The sequence below is a fragment of the Sturnira hondurensis genome, unplaced genomic scaffold, assembly GCF_014824575.4.
Source record: "Sturnira hondurensis isolate 20B ecotype Veracruz unplaced genomic scaffold, ASM1482457v3 Scaffold0003693, whole genome shotgun sequence".
NCBI classification, from domain to species: Eukaryota; Metazoa; Chordata; class Mammalia; order Chiroptera; family Phyllostomidae; genus Sturnira; species Sturnira hondurensis.
Window position 1 is genome coordinate 6058982 of NW_028076324.1, and position 16413 is coordinate 6075394.

Sequence of the window (16413 nt, forward strand, 5' to 3'; positions counted from 1 at the left end):
GGGCTGGAGGTCTGAAATCAAGGGGTCCCCAGGGCCACACTCCCTCTGAAACCTTGAGGATCCTTCTTGGCCTCTTCCTAACTTCTGATGTTGCCTGAATCCTTGGCATTCCTTACTTTGGAGACACATCACTGCAGTATCTGCCCCATCATCCCGTGGCATTCTCCCCATGCGCCTGTCTGTGCTTTCTCTTCTGAGAAGGACACGAGTCTTATACTGGCGTTAGGGCCTGCGCTACTCCAATATGACCTTGTATGAACTAATCCCACCTGCACAGACCCTATTTCTAAATCGGGTTGTATTCTGAGGTTCTGGGTGGACGTGAACTTTGAGGGGATACGCCTCAACCCAGTGCAGTATGGTTTGCGTTCTGCTGGTTCTCTGATTTTCTCACAAAGCAGCAGGTCTGGGCAGCTTAGAGCCTGGATCTTCATAGCTGGAAGAGGGATGGCAAGGATGCAGTCCTGTCTCAGGGAGCCAGCCATTTGCTAGGAAAAAGAACACACATCCGTTGTCCTGTGACTATAGGACGAGGCGGTGTGAGGTAAATGTGAGTGGCACTGAGTCCATGCATTCACACAGGCTGTGCCTTCTTTCAGCAGGAGTGGCGGATCAGAGAAGGTTTGGCCAAGAAGGTGACAAGGAGCAACCCCTGGGGTGTGGAGAGGGCTCATTCTGACAGCAGAGGGACAGGGAGGGCTCCCGGGCCTGCCAGCCTGGGAACAGCAGGCTGCCATGGTGGGAAGGCTCAGCCATGGTCTGGGAATGGCGAGACGTCTGGCACAGTGAGTGAGGCCGAGTGGATGGGCGCCAGACAGCCCCGAATTAAAACCGTGGCTCCTTCACTCACCAGCTGGCTGTGTGGCCACAGACAAGTAACTTCAACACCCAGCTTTCTGGTGGGAACTGAATCCAGTCACACACGCTAGAATTCCTGCTACGCTGGAGTGTTGCCCTGGAAGGAAGCCCTGCTCAGGAACAATCAGAAACCCCTTCTTCCGTCCAGGTGTTTCCGCCAGCAATCTGAACATGATCCTGGCCGCCTCCCCTGCCTTCACCTACGTTTAGCCAAGGCCTGTCTCCTCTCCTTCAACCAGCCGCTCACAGCCCTCCCGACCGCTACTCCCCTGATTCAGGGCTCCACCCCTTCACCCTGGGGTACAGCCTCCTCCTCGTCCTCCCCTCCTCTGTTCCCCCTCCTGTTCCAAACCATTTTCCAACACCTTGTGCACAAATCTGGTCACACCTCTCTCAGGCTCCTCTGGTTGGGTCTGGTGCCACCAGGGTCAAGTGCCTGGGTGCCGCCAGGCCCCCAGGGCCCTCTGCTTTCTCACCTTCTTATCCCATCATGTGTCCTCCTCTCCTAGCTTCTAATCCCATCGTGACTCGAGTTTATTTAAACTCTCATAGGAACCGTTCCCTCTTCTTGGAACGCCTTGCACTCTGACTTGGTCTGTTCTGGCAGCTCTAACAGTGTACCACAGACTTGAACAGCAGACATCTACTTTCTCACAGTTCTGTAGGCTAGACATCCGAGATCAGGGTGTTGGCAGGGATGGTTCTGATGAGAGCCCTCTTCCTGGCTTGCAGAGGGACACCTTCTTGCCACATGCCCAAGGAAGCGTGTTCACCTGCAAGAGGGAAGGAGGGAGCCAAGAGAACTATCTGGTGTCTCTTCTTTCAAGGGCACTAATCCCATCGTGAGGGCTCTACCCAAATGACGTCATCTAACCCTGATCCCTCCCCAAAGGCGCCATCTCCTAACACTGGCACACCGAGGGCCAGGGCTTCAACTTACACCTTCAGCAACCACAGGCATTCAGTTTACCACGCACTGCCTTTCCTCCCTTTACTTAGTCACTTTCTGTTCCACCTTGAAGTTTCACTTTGGGTATTACTTCTTTCAGGAAACTTTCCCTGGTTTCCCCACCCACACCCACAAGACTGGGCAAGATGGTACCCTGGGCACTTCTAAAGCACCATGCTGACCCTCCCTCTCTTTAGGAGGGAGTTTTGTTTCCTCTGCAGGTGGCCTCTTCCAGAAAGCCACCCTCTAACCTTGGTGCTGTTTGTAACCCTTTCAGGACCACCGGGCCCCAAAGGAGATCAGGGCGATGAAGGGAAGGAAGGCGAGCCTGGACTTCCTGGATTACCTGGCATTCGAGGTAATGGGGAGGCCTGGTGAGGACCTGGGCCGACGGGGAGGGGAGGGGCTCCCAATCCATTCCCAGCCCTGTGCTTCCCCGTTGGTATTGGTCATGGGGCTCCCTGGGCCAGTGCCCCATCAACTCAGCCTCCAATGCCCTGCTCTGGGAAGAGACTGATGTCATACTGGTGTAGCAGCAGGATGGAGCAAATACTTTTCCATAGCAAGTACCAGGATTCGGAGGACAAGGGTACCTGGGAGACTCGCAGCTCCCTGGAGCCACCTTCCGCCCCAGGAGTCAGGGTCCATGTGGCAGGGCCTTCGGAAAGAATTGTGGGTGTTCTGCGATCCAGACGACCCTCTGTTTATGCCGTGCCCCCCTCAGTGAATCGCCAGGCCCCCGACACCCCCACCTCTTGCCAAACCTGTGCAGGTCAATAAACACCTGCCCCTCTCCTGCCTCTCTGTCCCGCTACACACTGGCGACAGCCCTGAAGATCCGGTGGCTGGTAGGGAGGGTACCCTCTGGCCTTCTGAAAAGACATAGTATGTCCACACGCAACGTCATTGATGGGTTCTGTGATTTTAAGTGAAACAACATATAACAAAACCAACTGACCATAGGCTAATCGATATAAACAAATGAAGTTCCTACAACACCTCATCAATGTTACAACAGGACGACGTCGGGTGAGATGACATCATTCAAGGCCATGCTGTGTGTTCTTCTTAGTCTCGTGGGCTCGGAAGACCTGCTCCATTACTTTATCAAACTTTGCACCTCAGTCTGTCCATGCCTGAGCCTCTGCCGGGAGCAACGTTTTTCTAGGAGAGTGTGTAAAAAGGCTTCTGAATAATGTAAGAAAAGGAGAAGTTTATCAGGGGAGATGTGTCTTCTTATTTATATCAGGAATCATACCTCCAAACCATCTTCTTTCTAAATCTCTAAGGAGGTTGCCAGGAGCAGAGGCAGAGGCTGGTGGAGGGAGAGCCCGTGGCCCTGCCCCACCTCAGGGAAGCTCCCTAAGCTGGGGATGCCCAGGGACTCCCAGTACTGTGGAACCCCTTTTCCTGCTTTGGGAAATTGTAGGATGGGGAGCCCTGGGCACATCCTGCCCAGGATTCACAGTTCTGCAGTGTCAGGGCCATTGGACTTTAGGAATGTTGCGTTAGGATGGAGAACACAAAAAGCCTTTCACTGAGGTCCTGCCCCCCTCTTGGGGCCACCTGTCCTCTCCCAGCCATTTGACACTAACTCTGAAGGAATAATAAGTGAGAGACAGTTTTCTTCACAGCAGAGAAAAAGCCCAAAGAAAACCAATTAACATTCAAAGCAGCAAAGAATTAATCAGTTAATTAAGGTCACTCTGCTTTACAGAGATAACTGTGGACTTCAGTCAGGCCCCTGAGGACCCAGGGCTGCCACTGGGTGACAGTGTTTGTTGATTCTGGCTCTTGCTGTTGACATGCATGGGGGCCTGTGGGGCCTCCTGGTCAGGAGCCCCAGGGCCTGATCTGGTAGCAGGCCCTCCTCTCAGCCTCCGACCCCCACCTCTGTACTCCCCTACTGGCCACAAGGCAGGGACCTTTGGGGAGCTGTTTTATCTTCTTCCCACCCTACGTACCAGTACACCCTCTTCATCAGAGTGAAATGAAGCCAACCAACGATGAGCTTTGAGTTCAGAAAGGCCAGGGCTCGGAGCCTGCCCCCAGCACTCTGCCATGTGCCTGTGGGCTGGTTACTCAGTCTCTCTGGGGCTCCGTTTCCTCACCGGTATAACACCGGTAAAGTGAGGCTTGAATAAGATTCTTTATACAAAGCATCCAGAACAGTGCCTGGCACATTAAAAACAAACAAAAAAATCTTGCCAAATCTAAATCTCCAGCTCAGCTAGAGGAAAAGGGACATCTCCCCAATGGGGCCACCACCACCATCACTCACAGTAGAACTGTATTTTTCTGGGCGGGGGTGGGGGGCAGTGTCCAGCCCAACTGGATAAAAGGTATTGATGAGGCAGGTTTGCACTGACCTTTGGGACAAACTGACCAAAGCAACGGGAGGATTAACGGTTGAAGTCAACAGCTGGGCCAGACAATGACCTCCAGGGGCCCCAACTTGTCTCTTGTCTCCCCAGGTCAACCAGGGGAGAAAGGAATCCCAGGACGACCTGGCCTCAAGGGTGATGATGGGAGGCCAGGAGCCACAGGAGCGATGGGCATGCGCGGGTTCAAAGGTAATAATGGATCTCAGAGCATCCTGGCTCTCCGCCAGCCCCTGGGCACCAGCCCGGGCATTGGAGTGGGTGGACCGGCTCTGAATTCTGGCTCTGCCACTGCCCAGCTGAGTGACATCGAGCAAGTCACTTAATCTCATCATTCAACCTTAGTTCCTTCATCCCCAAACTAGAAATCCTCATGAAGCCGTATCTCACAGAGCTGTCATGAGGATTAAATCAGATGTATCGAATATGTGTCTAGACACGCTTTGTAAACTCTGAAGTACTGATGAAATGCATGGGAGAACCGGGATTACTAGTGGTGGCAGCCCAGGGGAAGCCAAGCCAGGAGGTGGGGCCGCAGGAGGGACAGCGTCTGCAGACCCGGCCTGCCACCTGCTCTCTGGTACTGCCGCATTCCTCACAGTCTGTCACAGTCTTTGTATTCCCCAACTATGCCAAACTTTCACCAGTTCTCAGCTTTACATAACCAATAGTGTTTCTTCTCATTTTTTCTTTCCCTACCAATAGTCACCTGGTTCATTTTTAGAGGAGCCCACTTTCCGCATTCATTGTAAGAGTGTCCAGACCTCCTATCGTCCTTGCAGAAGAAGATGATGAAATATGATGCTTTTTGCCCAGGCTCAGCCTCTTCACTTCCGAAGATGAAATCTAAGGAAAATGTGCTATTAATCATTCCCACCTCATGTCTCGAGTGGTCCCTTAATCTTGCATCACTAGGAACTTTTATTCTACTTTCTGGCTGGTGGTTAAACAGGCTGAGGCTTTCCTCCCTTTTATGATCCACATTTTTAAAAATTGACTTTGAAATAGAGTGCAAAAGCAAGCATGCTTGTTGAAAAAAATTAGCAGTACAGAAGTGTAGAGAGTATAAAGTCAAAAGTCAGTCCCCTGCCCTTTGGTCCCTTAAGCTCTTATTCGTTAGAGTGACTACTATAAACAGTTTGGAGCACATTCTGCCAGACCTTTTCCTAACCACATTTGTATTTACATATATGGTTGCCATTGTTTTTTCAGAACTTGGATCACACTTAGTATCCTCCCTTAGAACTTGCTGGTTTGCTTTTTCTCACCAGACAGCATGCCATGGGCTTTTGTCTGTAGATAGCCTTCTGAAGGTACTTGGAATAGAATAATAGAATTGCCTGGTCATTGTAATGCCTGATTCAGTGGTGCCAGGACCCCCTACTTCTTTATAGAGTGAGATGCTAGCTGGGAAAATAGCTCTGTTCTTTTGACCACATTTTGGGAAGGAAGTTCTACAATTCCCTGGGGACTCTCCCTCATGTTTTATAGCCTCCCCCACTGGTCGGTCCATCGCCTGACCCAGAACCTGGGCTCTCTCTCTGTGTAACTGAAGACTGTCCCTCCTGTCCTGTTCCTATGCTCATTAGCGCGAACTTGGATGTGCACTTCCAAAACCTTGACTACTTAATAGGAATATCTTTGCTTTGTCTTCCTTCTGCTGGATACCATGTACTCCTGCAGGCTTTAATAAAGAGGAAATGAAACTTCTCAGCCGGGTGCCTCCTCCTCCCCAGGGTGGGCCAGCCAGAACGGGCAGCCTTTGCTGAATGTTGCGCCCTGCAGTGCTGCCGGCTCCAGCGGCGGGCCTCCCTGGTCTTGGGTTAATAAGTCTCTGCAGGTGATGCTTTACCACTAGGTTCATTTCCATTCCTAATGCCAGTTTTTCTCCTCTGTTGCAGGTGACCGAGGCCCAAAAGGAGAGAAAGGAGACAGAGGAGAGGATATGAGTAAGGACATTTTGTTGGGGTCACTGGGGTCACTGTGGGTGACAGCACAAGAGTAGCCGTCACCCAGAAAGTCCCACAAGTTTGGGGGTCCACAGGCTGGATCCATGGGCCGAGGCTTCGATGTCAAAGGAGCCCCCTCCTGCTTCAGGGTTGCAGTGAGGGGGGTACACTCCAGGGGCACAGGTCAGACTTCCGGGTGTGGTGCAAGCCCAGAGGTGTGTAGAAGGATCTGGAGGCAGACGGCCTGGGCTCCTCACTGCTCGCTGGGTAATCTCTGTGCCTCAGTTTTTCTCATCCACAGAATGAGGATGAAAGAGCCCTAACCTCGCAGGATCACGGTGAGCATTCAAGGAGTTAATCCACAGAAGTCCTCATTCCAGTGCCGGGACATGTGGTTAGGACTCAGGAAGGGTCGTTATTATTATTATTCTATGTAATAATAGAATAATAATAATACATCGATTCAGACGTGAATCGCCTCCTTAAAAACGCATGACTTTCCTGAGTATTTACATGAGGAAAGGCGAGGAGGCAAAGCAGAATCTCTTTTGTTTTCTTCCTTTGCTACTAACTGAGCAGAGATGCGAGGGAGCTCAGGATCGGCAGACCACCAGGTCTAGGAAAGGGCATCTTTCTGACAAGGGTCCTCCCTAAAATGTCCACAAAGCAAGCCAGTGGATCTAGTTGACACTCTCTTCTAGAGTTTATTCCCACCCCACCCCCAAAGGGCTACATGTAGAACCTTGGAGAGACTGCCAGAGGAGAATGAGTCCCCTAGCCAAGTCTCAATGAATAGTGTCTCCTCCCCAAGTTGCTAAAAAACACCAACATCTCATATCTGTTGGGTTCTGAAATGCTGCCACCCTGTGCGAGGCAGAAGCGGATGGCCCCTTCCAGGGTGTCTGTAGCCCTGCCTTGGCTCTCTAAGCAGACAGGGCTGGGGAAGGCCACCTGTCCCCAGGTGAGACACTCAGGGACAGAGAGCTCTGCAGATTCACACTTTGGACCCAGATGGAGGATTTCCCCAAGGGCTGGGATGACACCTTCATCCCAGTCACGTGTAACCAGAAGAAAACCTCGCTCCTTAATAGCGCCCTCTCCCAAGGTGTCCTGAAACTTCAGTCCGCCTCCTGCTTCCTCAGCCCTTCCCTTTCCCAGGGCAGTGATAAGGATCAAACAGGAAAAACGCTTGTGACAGCACTTTGCCACTGAAGTGATGGACATACCTGTAAGACAGGGTAGGTCTACATTTACTCTAGACTCCACACACCCGCCTCATCTTAGATGCAAAAATCCACAAAGCAATATATGTGCTTCGCGGTCTGTCTAGCATTATCTAGAGTCACTTTCAAGGGCAGCCAAAGGCTGAATTAGGAGTGTCCAGGCTAGATGAGATCTGCTGGACCCTGCAGGAGCCAAAAGGAAAGTTTTGATGGCAAAGGAAAGGGGTCTGGATATGATCTAGGACATCTGTGACATATCTGAGTCGCATTTATGAATTGGGCTGGGCACTGTACTTTGTCTTTGGGCGGCTGCCTTCCCCGGCTCTCTTTGTTGACTGTGCCGAGAAGGAGTGTGGCATTTAGCTGTGCGAAATAAACAACTCCTGATGGGGTGCAGGAAGGGAGGGACTGTGGAAAGATGACCTTTAAAGGGAGATCAGAGATGCTGCCCACATACGAGAGGGATGCTTGTCAGGAACTGTTTGGCAGCTGTTCTTCAGTGGGTTTGAGGGGAGAGAGGAGGTCTGCACTAGCTGAGCCTGGGGAGAGGTGGCAGTCATCTGTCCCCACTGATTCCAAGGATGCTTTTATCACCATTTAACTCACCTCTGTGGGCCCTGCCGGCCGGTCTCTGCACTTGGGTCGGGGTTCTGAGGCTGGGGGTGCAGTATGGGATGTGGGGGCTGAGCCACAGTGGTAGAGGGCCCCACCCACCCCTGAGCCTGGGTGGGGAGTTTGGGAAAAGAGCGTCTAATCCACTTGGCCCTGGAGCCTATTGACAACACCAGGAGAGGCTGACGTAAGCTCTGGCAGCCCGTCCTCAGGGACTGCTGGCGTCCTTTCCTGCCCTGAGGAGCCCAGAGGTCCGACCACAGCCCTTGCACAAAGCTCTAAGCCTCTCCTTCCTGCCCCCAATGAGATCCCAAAATGTGATAGGCTGGGGAAGCGAGGTGGCTCAGCAGAGATGGCTCCATCAGTGGGCCTTTCCACAGCAGGCGGAGGAAGGCAGGAGACATACAGGAATCGTGAACAGCAAAACCAAAGGCCATTCAGCCATCTCCCCGTTCTCAGAGGCCCCAGGTGGGGAGCTCGCTCCCCCAAAGCAAGGGCAGGGGCAGAACCTGAAACCTAAGCCTCTGACTTCTCTGATTCTGGAATGACAGCCTAGGTCCCTGGTCTTGAAGAGTAGAGCTGGGCTCCTTAAAACCCCCAGAGATTCCCTCACCTGGACATAAGGATTTAGGGCCTTAGGCTGAAGGGGGCCACCGAAGCAATTCAGAGCTGAGATCCATGCCTTCCCACGGCCTGCTCCCCCTGCTCCGGGCCTGCCTTTGACCACATAAAACCCATAATGGGATGAGACTCCTGTAAGGTTTCCAAGGACTCCGATCCCAGAGGCATTAACTCGATCCCTGGCACTGAAACTCTGAGGAGGAAGCCAAGGATCATCTTTCAGAAAAGTGCAGAAATTCTGACCCACACGGAGTACCCACTTCTGGGGGCTGTTAGTCATCCCTGGGCCCAGGGCAGCCCCGCCATGGGATTTCAGGGGTGGGAAGAAGGAGCTCTCAGCCTCTGAGGTCTACCCTCCCTGCAGAGAGGAACAAAGCGGAGGCTTGCACTGAGGCTGTGGAACCTTGACCGACACCTCACTTCCACAGCACAAACCTCAAGTTCCAGCAGGTGGGGATGTTACTGCATGAAAGAAATAGATGAGAAAAAATAAGATTGACCACTTGAAACTGGAAATTGGGGGTTCCCTCTGAAGAGGGGATTATAGAGAACACTACCCTGTACCCATGTTGTAAGTCAACGTTACAATATATTTATACAAGATCTCGCAATTGTTTACTCCTATTTTGATCTAGTCTTAGGATTTCAGAGTTGGGTGGGGTTTCGGATCAACTCCTCTCCCACGTCCAAGTCCACCCCAGTTTAGAGGTCACTAGTGACAGGGAGCGAGAGCAGAGAGCTGGAGAGACCTGCCACATCCTCAGGTCAGGGCGGGGCCCAGCTGCGTCTGGAATCCAGATCTCCTGGTTTCTGCTTGATGGGAGGGAGAGGGGTTTTTCATTTTGTGGGGGGTGTTTTGGTTTTTGGGGTTTTTTTCCAGGCAAGGGTGATGTTAGTCATTCTGTTAGATGTTTCTCTTTGGATGGGGAGTTTGGCCAGGAGAAAAAAAAAGTTACATATATACATCTCAAGACAGAAAGACATTTGCTTTACCCTTGTATATGGTCCATTTGCAAGAAAAATAAACAGTGTTTTTGCACTTAGGGGGTGGGTAAAGGATCCAGTTTTGTTTCAGCCCCACAGCATGAATTTAAAGCAGGATGTAAGTTCAGATTGTTTAAAATTTTTTCCTCAATTTGGTTTCACATGGAAAATACATGCAGAACAACCCGAGGGTTAATTCTGAGCCAGCGCATGTTGACAGTTATCAGTGCCATCTCAGAAAACCTGAAGACCGTCCGGCATCCTGTGTGTGTTTTTAATAGTTAGGGATGTAAGTTTCTTTTCTGGGCAGGGGGGAGGGGGGCACAGTGGGCACTCCAGTGTGCAGTATAAGCTCAAAACAAAGGGTTAGGAAGGTGGCTTCTAGACAGTTTTTTTTCCCCCTGGTGGCTGAGATGTTTCTATCTCTGCTTTTGTTTTTAATGTATATTTACTGTCTTTTTTCCATGACCATTTATCCCCTTTTACCCTCCTCCCCCAGCCCGCAGTCACCACACTGTTGTCCGTGTCTATGAACCCTTTTTCTTTTCTGCTTGACGCCCCCCACCCCCAGAGCTATCAGCCTGCTCTCTATCTGTGAGTCTGTCTCTGTTTTGCCTGTTAGTTCAGCTTGTTCATTAGATTCCATGTATGAGTGAAACCATATGGCATTTGTCTTTCTCTAACTGGCTTATTTCACTCAGCATAATGATCTCTACGTCCATCCATGCTGTCACAAAGGCTAAAATGTTCTTCTTTTTCGCAGCCAAGTAGCATTCCATTGTGTAAATGTCCCGTAGGTGCTTTACCCACTCCTCTACTGATGGTGAACAGTCTATTTCTGGTTTAGAAGAAGGCAAATAAAGACAGTCCTTTGCAGTCCGTGGATTCTCCTTCCCCCCTCCCTGCCCCTACAGCTGGCTGTAAGGCAATCTGTTTGGGATAAGGTAGCCCTGGAAATTAGCCTTTTTTTCAGGCAAGGAGAGACAGAGCTACTGGACCTTTGATACACAGTGACATTTCTTTATTCACTTAGCGCATCGACATCCTCTTTTCCTCACACACCTCAAAAACCCCAACAACAACATGATCTGAAAGCAAACTCCTAAAAAAGGAACCATTCACGTAATACTGCCAACACACTCGCACCTGTCAGTATGGGGAGGATAGCACCTGTGCACATTACGTCACTTAATTCTCATGGTGATGTTCAGGAGGCATGATTAGGTGCGCGTGAGAGAGGCGGGGAGGCTGAGGAAAGGGTCAGGACCCTGCCCGGGGTCGCCGGAGTGAAATGTTTCGGGTAAAGAGAACCATCCATGAACTGGCAGAGTGTTGCCTGATAGATCCAAATAGTTTTCATGGCGAAGGTTTGGGGTGTAAGAAAAATACAGTAAGGCCAGAGAGGTATGCGGGGATCCATGGTCAGGAGTTCGGCCTTGACCTCCGGGCACTGGCAGCCAGTATGGGCTGTAAGCAGGGAGCAGCATGGCAGCAACTGACCAGGGAGAGAACCGGTGCTGTGACCAGTGCCAGGCACAGGGTGGGCAGACCCTTCCTCCCCTTGGAAAGGTCCATGTCCCAAGTTCATGTTTCTCTGTGGCTCCTGCTCCTTCTCTTGTCTGAGTCGCTCCGCCTTTAGAAAGCCCTGCTTGTCAGAAACACAGCTCCTGAAAAGACGGCATGTGAGCTCTGGGGAGCAGCACAGGCCCTGGGTGGCAATTAGGAATCCGAGGCCCCTTCTGACCCATCCTGGAGGCGGGTCCCTCAGCCCCACTCCACGCCACCCCCACCCCAGCCCCACCCCTCACCCCCCACCCCCGCCAGCTGCAATTTCCTCTTCCCGGGTTTTGCGCAGAGAATGTGATCTGGCCTTTCAGATGCTCTGGTTTGCCAAAAGCCTGTCTTAAGCCTTCCAAAAACAAATCCTGAGCCTCTGCCCGAAAGCTTCCTAGTGACCCCTTCCAGGAGAGCTTTTACACGGCTGTGTGCAGAACACAGTTCCGTTTGGATTCATCCATGCTGCCCTTGGTCTGACGGCTTCAAATAGATTCGAGAGGGGCTGGACAAACAGAGGGCCTGGCTCCTTTAAGAAGCCAGGTGATAAAATGTGGGTGTGTGGTGGGGGTGCCTGAGAAAAAGTGTTGAACTGAATAGAGGAAAGAGCGTTCCATTTCTAGGAACAGCTGAGCTAGTGAGCCCTGTGCCTTGTGCCTTACGAAAGGCAGGTGAGAAGAGCCGCAGTGCGGCCCCAGCGAGGAGAAACCGCTCAGGCAGGAGGAACCCAGCCCCCTTGGGGGATCGTGGCTCTAACCGTGGTGCTGAGAGGGGCTAAGTGGTCATTAACAGGACAGCTAGTGCTTCTCTAAGTATATGTGAAGTGAAAGCAGGGGCCAACTGAGAGCAGAAACGGAGGGCTAACTGGAGGGAACTAAGCACGCCAGGGTTTGGAGGTTATGTTAAGAATCAGCAGCCAAGTATGCAAGTGCAACCTGAGAAGTTTTGCTCTTTTGACTGTTAGTCTAGTGGGGTATCTCACGTGTGTGCGCAGAGGTAACCAGCTTGACTCCCTTTCTACAGTGAGTGAGGAAGGGGCCTGTTGCAGGCTATGTCTCCATGTCCCTCCTAACCCATGTATAGCTGACACTGCGGTGCCCATCCTTCCAGAAGGGAGGGAGGGGCAGTTCCCACTAAGACTGCCCCTGCCGACTCCCTGGGTGACAGCGTGGTGGTCTCTGGGCTTTGCCCTGCCAGAGAACTCCTTTAGAAGCACAAACTTTCAGACTGAAGGTGATGGAGGAACTTTCTCCAAAAGCAATGCCTTGGCACCACTGACAAGTTAAAGTTTGGGTCTTTGATGTGGGTTTTTACAAAGTTTTAAGTTGAGATGTACTATAAAACCAGGGATGGTTAAACAGTTTATGTAGAAAGCAATTCAAGCAAACTGGGGAATTGTTCTCAGTTCCCTTGACCCTGCACCCTCTCCCCTTTGGGGTGGGGGAAGGCGTGCTGCAGGCACGGAGCTTAAATCCCCGAGGTGCCTTGCAGCGACTTCCAATGTAATTGAATCAGCTTTAGCAGCATGAACTGTGCAGCCCCACTTCGACAGTGGGAAACGCCCTTGGACTGTACTTGGAACCAGTTATCTAGATGGTTTTACCTCCCCTGGCACTGGATTTCAGCCTCTCTTCCAAAGAGCCTCTGTAGAATTCTTATGGAGCAAAAGATGAAAGACAGAGGCCAAGCCTGTGGACACCCCGGAGGTCTTGTGGGCTCTGCAATAGGAGGGGGTCACGGCTGGTTTCCTCACTGACTCGAAAGCGGGGTGAGTCCCTCACCACAGGCCTCTGTTCCGCAGCACGATCCTTGGGGCTTACATTGAGTTCAACACTGGTTCTTGAGAACCGACCACCCCAGTCACTGAGCTCGTGTATGTTTCAGAGTAACCCTAAGGTCTGAGTGGTTATCCCAGATGAGAAAACTATTATGAGAGGTTGACTTACTTGCCAAATGTCATAGAGCAAGAAAGTGGTCCACATGGTGCTAAAGGCAGGTTCTGTTTCCAAGGATTCAAACTATGGGGAGAGGGAAGCATTCCGGCCAGTGGTGCCTCAGGCTTTGAACTTGAAGGAGAGCAAAACTGAGAGAAGACACAGGGCAGGGTGGGGACAGCATGTGAGTGAGGGCAGAGGGCATGGAAGAGCCTTCTTAGGCAAAGCCCCTAGTTCTCGACATGGGGTTCAGAGGTCGAGGCAGTGGGTCCGTGAAGCCTTTAGCTGTGAGGAGGTGCGGATGAGCACCCCACCTCCTCACAGCTATACGTGAAATGAGAGCTCAGCATCATTGACTTTCTCCTGGCTCCACAGCATTCCTTTCTAGTTCTAAAGGCCTGGCTACTCTCATTGCCCTTTGAGAGGCCCTGGGAGCAAAAGCAAGACAAAGGACTAACCTCTGCACCAGGCCACTCAGGAACTTCCTACAAATCAGCTCCGGGCAGAACTTCTGGGCCCTGGAGACGTCCTCTCGATGTGATGGGGAGAGCTCCTGCTCAGGGCTGGGCAGGCAAAGTGCCTCGTTTCCTGTTTGATCAGACAGTTTTCCCTGCACACCTACTAGGGGCCAGGCAACCATGAGCAGGCATCGGAGAAACAAAATTGGGCGAGGCAAACGTCTCTTATCTAAAGGTCATGCATGAGAATGGGGAAGACCAACAGGCGAGTCAACAGTTAAAACCAATCCAGCATGACTAGCAGAGTGTTAACTTGGGAGATATTTCTGCTGCCCCTTCTACCAGTGATGCCCCAGCACCCAGTGTGACCTCCAAAGACACAGAATCTTGGTCCCGCTGGGCCGTGGGTCTGGAGACTCAGGTGTGGCCACTTTATTACGTGACCTTAAGAAAGTCACTTTCCATGCTGGCCTGTGCCTCTCAATTGGTTGGGCATCATCCTGTAAACCTAAAGGCCCCAGATTCGTTTCCCAGTCATGGGTTCAGTTCCCGGTCGCAGCACCTATGAAAGGCAACCAGTCGATGTTTCTCTCCCTCTCTTTTTCCCTCCCTCCCAGTCTCTAAAATCAGTAAGCATGTGCGGGTGAGGATAAACACACAAACAATGAAAAGAAAGTCACTTTCCTTCTCTGAGTCTCAGCTGCCTCACCTGTTAAGTGGGTGGGATACCACCCACTCTGGAGGGGGACCAAAAATCAAATGAGACCATCTAACAAAAGTGCTTTGAGGAGGCACAAAGCACCATGTTAAGAGCATATTAAGTTTCCTAACTGCCATTAGGAAATAGCATTTTATAAAGCACACCCACAGGCCAGACCACATTTCGAAAGCAATGCCCTCCAGCAGAGCCTGACCAGAAATTCCTCAGTTTGCTTGCTGGATGGCTCCCGCCCTGCCCCCAACATGAACCACATTTCCCATGGATGTTGGGGGGAGGGTGGGGAAGAAATGTCCTGTCTGCAGAAGGACGGAGCCTGACTTTCTCCACCTCGGGGAGGTGGGGCTCTGAGGCCCTGGGTGGCTGCGGGCACGAGGAGTTCTTTCTTCACAAGAGAATAAAAGTTCAACTTCCTTTGCAGGCAGCTGGTCCAGATTATGCCCTGGGCTCTATTCTGCAGCTGCAGAAAATCAGAGCTTATTTTCCCAGCCCCATCTGTTTATTTCTGTTCACCACAATCTCGGGCCTGGAAGTCAGGATAAACAAACCTAACGGAGCGAAGCTGTGGTGTTGCAGGCTCAGGGTGGTTTCCCTCCTGTCCTTTTCTTTAGAGGCCAAGTTCTCTGGGCTATGAGGCCCTCCTGATGCAAAGCCAGGCAGGCTCTAGGGCATTTAGGGATCAGTTCTGTTCCCAGAGCCCGCAAGGGCTGGGAATCCCATTTACCTGTTCACTTGCTCCCTCACCTGTCCAGTGCCGTGTGTTGAGCACTGCCATGCGCCAGGCTCTCCGCCCACAAGTGAGGCTGCGATGGGGAAGCACGGGGGCGCCATGGCCCTAGTGTTCACGGAGCTCACCCTGGCCAGGGCAGAGAGAGTTGGAAAGGGAAGTGGCAGTGCCACATTTCTCGTATGTGGAGAGTGCACACTGGTCAGGGAACCCCTCCCGGAGGAGGTGACGGCTGTGGGCCTTCCTCACGAGGCCTGACAGCTGCGGAGCTGGGGCTTGACCCCAGATGCATCCCTTGTAACAGTGTTCTCAACCCTGGCAGTGCATTTGTATCACCTGTGAACTGTTGGAAACTGACCCCCACCGCGGACAGATGGTAAAGCGCCGAGGGAGGTTCTTCCATGCAGCCTGGGGATGAGAACCACCGCTTTAATCCAAGGCTCTTTTCCTTCCTTTTAAAGACACTAGTTACTGCAGCCCCTGTAGGGCTGTTTGGAGGTACATGAAAGGTAGTGTATGTATGGAAAGGGATGTTATTAAATATTTGTCTTAAGTATTCAGTCTAATAGTATCTCTGTGGTTTGAAAAGGAAAGGACTTTGCACCCTGGTGGGTGGCTCAGTTGGTTGGAGCATTGTCCCATACACCAAAAAGTCATGGGTTCGATTCCTGGTCAGGACACATCCATAGATTGTGGGTTTGATCCCCAGTTTGGGTGTGTATAGGAAGCAACTGATCAATGTTTCTCTCTTTCCCTCTCTCTCCCTCTTACTCTCTCTCTCTCAAATCAATGATAAAAAATCCTTGGATGAGGATTACGAAGGAAGGAAGGAAGGAAAAAAGGGAGAGAGGGAGGGAACTTAGCTCTTCTCTCAGGTGCTGCCTTATAATAGCTGTAAGACCATCAGCAAATTACTTGACTTTTCTGGGCTCATTTTCTTTCCTGTTAAGTGAGAGCCATAATAACTAACTCATGGGGCTGTTGCAAAGAATAAGCAAGCAAATAAATGCATGTATGAAGCACTTTGCACAGCGCCTGACATGTAGTGGGCACTGAGTACACATGAGTTCCTTTCACCGTCTGCCCTTGACTCGAAACCTGTCCTGGGTGGCACCCAGAAGTTGGCTTTCTTGTAGCTGGGTTTGAGGGTGGCTCCGAGCCAGGTGTGGACGGGCCCTGCAGGTAGTAAGTGGTTCTGAGGCTACCCCAGCCCTGGAGACTGGTTCTGAGATGGCAGCCACTGGCTCTTAAGCTGTCCTCCCAGACCTGTGGGGCCGAGTAATGAAGCCACTGCCTCAGTGGTGCTCCCACCAGATGCTGGAGAAAGAGGAAGATATTTCATACCTCTCTTCCCACTTATAAACACAAAACGCAAAGCATAGAGAGTAAGACAAAGGTAGGAAATAATTTGATGAAGAAACATTGGAGCCATTTGGAGATGCCAG

The 16413-nt window shown here is 51.5% G+C and overlaps 1 protein-coding gene across 2 annotated transcripts in view; it reads left to right on the plus strand.

Annotated features, from left to right (window-relative positions):
* The window catches only part of SCARA5 (scavenger receptor class A member 5), a 98221-nt gene that overhangs the window by 65713 nt on the left and 16095 nt on the right, over positions 1-16413 (plus strand). For both annotated transcript variants that reach the window (XM_037042225.1, XM_037042226.1), the window contains exons 5-7: positions 2085-2165; positions 4282-4380; positions 6090-6137. In XM_037042225.1, coding sequence (XP_036898120.1) covers positions 2085-2165; positions 4282-4380; positions 6090-6137 — 228 coding nt within the window. The remainder of the gene's footprint in view (positions 1-2084; positions 2166-4281; positions 4381-6089; positions 6138-16413) is intronic.